The 7,438-nt window shown below is 37.1% G+C and overlaps 2 protein-coding genes across 2 annotated transcripts; both read right to left on the bottom strand.

The window, feature by feature from the left end:
* Positions 1-349: 349 nt before the first annotated feature.
* On the bottom strand, positions 350-3,943 carry LOC141599328 (uncharacterized). Its single transcript, XM_074419313.1, has 4 exons — positions 3,278-3,943; positions 2,964-3,045; positions 735-1,553; positions 350-627 (listed from the first exon to the last, which is right to left on the bottom strand). Exons 3-4 carry the CDS (start codon positions 1,411-1,413, stop codon positions 599-601), a joined length of 708 nt encoding a protein of 235 aa, XP_074275414.1. The 5' UTR covers positions 1,414-1,553; positions 2,964-3,045; positions 3,278-3,943; the 3' UTR covers positions 350-598.
* A 102-nt stretch (positions 3,944-4,045) lies between these two features.
* Positions 4,046-5,819, bottom strand: LOC141599327 (phenylcoumaran benzylic ether reductase Betv6-like). The gene is made up of 5 exons (XM_074419312.1): positions 5,592-5,819; positions 5,109-5,243; positions 4,740-4,980; positions 4,425-4,628; positions 4,046-4,352 (listed from the first exon to the last, which is right to left on the bottom strand). Exons 1-5 carry the CDS (start codon positions 5,760-5,762, stop codon positions 4,186-4,188), a joined length of 918 nt encoding a protein of 305 aa, XP_074275413.1. The 5' UTR covers positions 5,763-5,819; the 3' UTR covers positions 4,046-4,185.
* Positions 5,820-7,438: the final 1,619 nt, after the last annotated feature.

Here is a 7,438-nt window from a genome sequence, read left to right as displayed (position 1 = left end):
GTCATCACTGAATGTGATATAAGATGTCTTTCCACAAATGGTAGAGGATAATGGTCCACTAATATCAGTGTGAATAACCTCTAGGAGTTCCTTACTATGGGTTACACTCTTTTTCATAGATTTGGTCAATTTTCCCCGAATACAATCAACACAAGTGACATCAAAATCCTCAAAATTTAGCTCAGGAAGTATTTCACATTTGACAAGTCTATGGATTCGCTCTCTAGAGATGTGGCCAAGTCTCTTATGCCATAAAAGAGAAGAATTTTCTTTGGTTAAGGCTCTTTTGGTTCCAACACTCTCAACATTCAAAGAAACATCATTTGAAATTAAATCCAAACGGTATAAATCATCACAAAGAAATGCATTTCCAATCATACGAGAGTTATCAAACAATTCAACTCTTTTATTAGAAAAAACCAAACGAAATCCACACTTGTCTAACTGGAAAATAGAAATCAAATTCCGTCTCATAGACGGTACATAAAGAGTATTTTCTAGAGTTAAAGAAAATCCTGAACTAAGCTTTAAGATAACTGTTCCTACGAACTCCATAGCAAGTTTCGCTCCATTTCCTATTGACACGGTGACTCTACCCTCACTTGGTGTTTGTTTGTTTTGGAACCCCTGCAAAGAATTGGAAATATGAACAGATGACCCAATATCTAACCATCAAGAATGAGGAGGTACATCAACTAAAGAGGATTCAAAACAAACTAAGACCAATGAATTACCTGTCTTTTTCTCTGCTAACCAAGCTTTGTATTTAGAACACTCACTCTTCCTATGACCAGTTTGGTTGCAGAACCAACAAGTAACTCCGGTAGTATTAGTGTCATGTTCTTTATTACTCTCATCCTCAGGACCCTTAGGATTGTGAGATGGACCATGCTTTTGATAAGGACCAGGTTTGTGGTATGGGTTAGATTTATTCTTTTGGAACTTATTCCCTTTAGAACTTTTGTAAAAAGGTTTACCCGACTTCCCCTTCGAAAATGGTGGGTTAGTTACTAAGTTCACAACTTCGTCCTTCGTCTTCTTCCCCTTTTTATTTTCAACTCCAACACACAAAGAAATAAGGGCATTGACTGTCCAGGTATCATTTTGGGTGTGATAAGCAGTTTTAAGGTGATCCCACTCTTTTTGAGGAAGAGAATTAAGGATTTGATAAACAAGGAATGGCTCAGCAATGGGTACTTTGAGTTTAGTAAGACGGTTTGCAATATCCTCCATTTTAAGAATATGAGCTCTAACTCCACTAACCCCATCATATTTAGTGTTAGTGAGATAATCCATTAATTCCCTAGTTTCAGCCTTTTCAGATTCCTTATACCGATTATACCCGTCGCCGGCAGAATCCATCAGTTGGAAGATGTGCATACACCAGGATACTGCCAACATTAACATAATCATTATTGAAGCGATAGTGGGATACTAACCTTGTAAAACCAAAAAGGATTTCCGCCACTGGTTGCGTCGAGTCCTCAAAAATTCTCGAATAAAATTTTAATGTTGAACATTAAAACAGTGAGATGATGATTTCGCAGTCGCACCTGGATACAGAGGGTAAGTGTTCTTTCTTGGGTAGAGCATGTGAACTTCCATTTAGAATAGGTAATAACAAAAGGAAAAAGAAATTCACGAACTGAACATCCCCATTCCCCTATCTTAGCCCTCTCATCCACCTAACCATCCCCCACAGTCAACTAACCCCCACCGCCAACTCCACCACCATTGCACCAACCACGCACGCCTAGGCAATCCACCCCTTAGCACCTCTCACATTACCCTCATGCCCTCCCTAATTACTTCGGAAATAAATAGGAACTCATCCATGATAAACAGAATGTCAACACCTTTGCAAATCTCGCAAAAGTATCTCCTCTATGTAAGGTAATAAGTAATAACACGTTTTAGAATATACTTTCCCTCTACCTCATTCATTTGTTTGCCTTTTATATTCTTTGAGAGAGTTTTTTAATTAAAGGTAAACAAATAATTAGGACAAAGGGAGTAGATGTTAGTAAAAAGATGCAAACAATTTCCAAGAGTGTAAAAAATCTCGTTATGCAGAAGAGGCACTTGACCAAGCATTAAGAATTGAAAAATTAAATAAACAGTATTATGTCCACTTATTTGTTCATGGCTTAATATGCATATTCAATAGCTTTTGTTGCCGAGAACATTGAAAAATTCGACTTGTAAATGTAATACTCCGTATAAGAGGTAGCATCAGTTTAATAACTTATTTTGTTAAATTTCTAATTCCCATCAAATAACAACAAATTGAAAAAATTATATAGTGACAGAATTACGACACTTTTATGGTAGTCAAAAATTGATGGGACATATTTTGAGCTCTGTTATGCTACTTTAAGTAGTATATATCAATTCATCAATAAATAAACTCATCATATATAGAGTACATGTCATTAAAGAAAGATGAAAAGACTTAATTTTTTGTCCGTGTTAAAAGAAACGCAAACAATAGAAGTTTCTCAAATTGAAATAGTAGGTAAATCGTAAATAGCAGGTCATGAGCAAGTGAGCAACGTATTATTCATATTCATAGAAATTTCCTCAATAACTTATTACCATTATCTCATGCAATAATGCATGCATCGTACTACTCAGGGCTATAGTTATAAACCTCTTATTATGGAGACGTAAAATCCCGCCCTAAAGCTTGTAATGTGACAAAGTAGCTTGCAAAATAAGAGTGCTAAATTCAATAGAAAAATGCATAGAGAGAATAAATTGATATAATTCACTGAGTATATTGCAAAATTAAACAATACCAACATCTTATAAATTAAATAAAGGACAACAAAATACATACTATAGTTTTCTTGCACAAAAAAAAGTGTGTATGAATTAAAAGACAACAAAATAATGCAGTATACTCTGTAACTTTTAAAAAAAGAGCTACTGTAAAAAAAAAAATCTATAAGGATTACAAATACCTGGAAAAATCTAGTTCATCAGCCCCTTAAATTTTCTGACCTGCTTCATAATCCAAATCGAGACCACTTTTCAAATCCACGCCTGCCATGTAATAGAACAAAAACATGAAAGTTGTAAAACTTGAGAAAGATTAGAGAAAACGGGGAAGGGTAAGGGCACTTGTTTAAGAACAATGGATAGATTGCAAATCAAAAAATAATCTTTTGATCCGTGGCCTTGATCGGAAAATATATAGTCTTTAAAAAACCATTCTATCATCATGAATCAAATACTTGAACTGAGGAACAGATGATGGAACATCAAATTACATTACCTCATTAAACATTAAACATACCGAGTACAGCAGTTGATTCAATTTGAAAAATCATCCAATTAAAGATGAAAGATCAAAAATCTTATTTAAAAGTTTATTTTTTAAGAGAGGTGAAATCTGTGTGATTTTAAAATTATAGTATGAAGAAAGGAGAGAAGAGTGAAGACTGCCGGTTGAAGAAGGCAAATTAGGTTTCCTTTTTTTTTTTCTCAAGTCAGGTTTCTTTTTTTTCTTTTAATGCTTGAGAAGTCGTGTGTAGGCGGGAAAATGAGAGATGTGAGCTTGACACGTGGCAGTAGTGACGTCATATGGTTTTTGTTTTATAGTTAGTATAGATAGATAGATAGATAGATAGATAGATAGATAGATAGATAGATATAGATAGATGGTACATACCATTAGCGGAAGCCATAGATGAATAATAGAAAGATGAATAATAAAAAGATAGTAATTAGTATGCTAGGATCTTCTCCTCCCTCTTCTAGGTTTCTTTATGATGACAATCAATGGGGCATGTCATGCCAATAACCTATTTATATAGGTTAAAGGTATTCTAGACGGGAAGAGAGACCTAGCCATAATAAGACTGTATTTGGGCCCCATGAGGCTGTCCACTATATAATAAACAGGCCTACACTCATTAGTACCATCATACTATGTATTTAATAATACTGTCTCAGACAGACCTAGACCCAATGGATCACATAACTGTAATGAGCTTTACCGGTCTTATTCAACCCGTTTTAACCAACAATAAACCGACTAATGGAAGTCTAAATCCAACATGCCATATATCACATTCCAACGACAACAAAATAGTTCGTAATAATGTTCTTTGGGTAGCAGCACAAAAACACATTCTTACAGACGTTACAGTAATACTCCGTAGTAAGCATTTTAGTAGAACCCTAGACAAATCGATCAAGGAACTCATCGACAGTCGTGTATTTGACATCCGGGTAGAGCTCTGTAGCTTCCACTCCAAACGATGGATCGATGTCAAAGTTAGTCTGTTCTCCTTTCACAAAAACAGAGTGATTGATTGCCAAAAGTACATTCCCTGGAAATTCTGTTTCTGCACTCACATAACCAAAACGTAAAACATAAATCCTCGTATGAAATTAACTGATCATCGATCGAGAGTTACCTTGAATGTTCTTGAGGACTTGTTCTTCAGGAACGTAAACCTTTTCGAGGGTTTTCCCAATCTTTTTCTCCCATAAGGACACAAGTTCATTAAAGGAGAATGTATTAGCAGCAGGCCTGAAGTGAAGGGTCTTGTTTAGAGTCCTTGGATCATCAACGGCCCTTATCGTGTAGGTGCCAATGTCTCCCTCCTCAATAAAAACAGCTGTGTATAATAAAAAAATCGAATAATAAGGCTCCAATTATATAAAATCGTGTGATCAAAACTAGTTATATATATATATAGTCTAGTTACTGTTATTGATACGAGAAATACCTTTAGGAGTACCGTCGCCCAAAATGACGACTTTGTCCCTAGGAGGAGAAGCAGCACCAAGCTGGCACAGACTAGGAAGAAAGTATCCAGCACAGAAGTTGGAGGCCACATATGTAAAAGGTATCCCTTGGGCCTCCACTGCTCGACGTATCTCAGTCTTCTGAGCCCAACCTGTTTTTGCTGGTTCCACACCATGGATCATATTGTCCAGGTCATTCCCGAACTCCGATGGCAAAAACCTCTGAACAAAACGTTGTTAGCAATTCGTGACTCTTAAATGAGCCATATACAAGTATACAAGTAATGTATGTATGTTGTCTAAATATATCCAAAGAAATCAATGGTCGAAATGACGAAATTGATACCCACCTTAACATTACCAGCATCTTTAATAGCGTCGATAATTTTGAGTTGATCTCCAACAACAGCGCTTCCTACCGTCGAAATCACCACGTCCACTTGTTTTATTGCCTTCACTAGTCCTTCATGATCATTTATGTCTCCCTGCCCGTATAATAACCCACAAATCATCAAATAATGAAAAAAAGTAATTCCTCCATCTCATAATAATCTTCCTAATTTGAATTGCATAGCCTTTGAGACGACACCTTATTCGATTTATCTCCATTTATATTCGCTTTTTCTCAGTCAAAAAATATACGTATTTTCAAAAGATTTTTGTAGGATGAATGTAAATATTTTGTTACAATGTGTTAGTTCTTATTATTTTAACAGTTAGTTCTTGTCAAAGTTATTAAATTTTGACCCTAAAAGTCAAACTAGGAAGATTATTATGAGATGGAGGGAGAATATTTTTTTCGATGAAAAAATGACACAAGGAATACTACTAACATTGATAATATTAACACCAAGGTTTTTGAATTTGTCGACGAGGTCTGCCTTGGAAGCGGTAGTGGATTCGCGGACAAGTGCGAAGGTTGGATTTCCGGCCTTGGCACTCGCCTCGACCATGAACTTTCCTATATAACCTGTCCCTCCTATTATCAATATTTTGCTCCCCATTTTAAAAGTGGATTATTGTGGTTGTGGAAAATGAGTTTGATTGTCAAAAGATGCTTATTATTTTCTTGTATTTATATTGGGTTTCTGTAATCTGCGGTAGTTAGCACAACTACCGAAATTGGTAGATGATGGTCCCTAATTATTGATGAAGAAAATGATGAAATCAGTTATGCAACTGAGTCATATATTTCTCTTACATGGTTGGAAGTTAGGAACATGTTTATTCATTTTTAGTGGATGTTTTAATGAGGCTAAAGTGAGATGTATGTTTTCTACATGTGTGAGGTGTCGATGCGCCATGGAAACGGTTGCCTATGCATTAATTTTCTGTCCAACAGCGTGGAGGATATGGGATTTGCTAAGGGTGGATGTTGAAGAGGATTCGGTGGAGATGGTGTTGCATGCACACTAGTCAAGAGGGGATTTATATAAGGTGCTTATGACTGTGTGGGCGATTTGGAACGAACGAAACATAGTATTTCATGGGGGAGAAGCTGGTGATCATCCATGAAGACTCATTGATAATGCATGGAGCTTTTAGTGTGCGTGGAGGGCGGTTCAGCTTAATTATACTCCTAGAATTTGGATAAGGTCGGGGCCTGAGGCCATTCAAGCACTTGTAATTTCGGACTGTTTGTCTGCCTTTGATTGATAATAAATATACCCCTAAAGGGTGTGTTTGGATAGCAAAAGTGGAGGGAAAGAAAGTGGAGGGGGAATGAGGGAAGGGAAAGGGAGAGAAGGGAAGGGGAGGGGGAATGGGGTGTGGGTGTTTGGATACAATTTCCCTCCAAATCTTGGCTATTGTGGAGAAATTTTGATTTGCCTTGGAGGAGAGAAAATGGATCCCTCCAAATCATTCCCCTTCATTTCCTTCCACCCTTATTTGCTATCCAAACAAGGGATTTTAAATCCCTTACTCTCCCTTCCTTTCTTTTCCCTCCAAATCCCTTATTAGAAAGATATGATTGGAACATTATAATTGTTTATTGTATTTCTCAAAAGTGTTGTTTACAGTAGAAAATGCTAGCCTATATATGCTTGTACATCTAGAGTATTTACGGTAGGAAATAATATTACAATATACAATGCAAATAATGGACAATGCAAATAAGGCAAAGATAGTTGCCATAGAGGAGAAGGAGCCGTTGGAATTGTGTACGTTGGGTGTGAACGGCTGCCTTCATAATACCCCCCTCAAGTTGGTGCGTGGATGGAAGAGACGCCCAACTTGGATAGAAGGTCATCGAAAGGAATACGTCCAAGTGCTTTAGTAAAGATGTCGGCCAATTGAGCTTTAGTATGGACATAGCTAGTTTGAATCGTGCCTTTAAGGATCTCGTCCCGGATAAAGTGACAATCGACCTCAATGTGTTTGGTCCGTTCATGAAAGACGGGGTTCTTTGCGATGTGTAGTGCGGATTGATTGTCACATAGGAGCTCAATGGGTTTGTTATGATCGATACCCAAGTAGGATAAAAGGCCTTTGAGCCATTTTATTTCGCAGACAGTGTAAGCTATGGCTCTATACTCGGCTTCAGAGGAGGACCGAGAAACTGTTGATTGTTTCTTGGTCTTCCATGATATTGGCGAACTACCGAGGAAGATTAAATAGGCTGATAGGGACCTTCGGCTGGATGGGCAGCTGGCGTAGTCCGCGTCGCAGTAAGCATGTA

Source organism: Silene latifolia, chromosome 9 (genome assembly GCF_048544455.1).
Source record: "Silene latifolia isolate original U9 population chromosome 9, ASM4854445v1, whole genome shotgun sequence".
Classification (NCBI taxonomy): domain Eukaryota; kingdom Viridiplantae; phylum Streptophyta; class Magnoliopsida; order Caryophyllales; family Caryophyllaceae; genus Silene; species Silene latifolia.
Note: the sequence above shows the minus strand (reverse complement) of the source record. Positions and strands in the feature narration are given on the sequence as shown.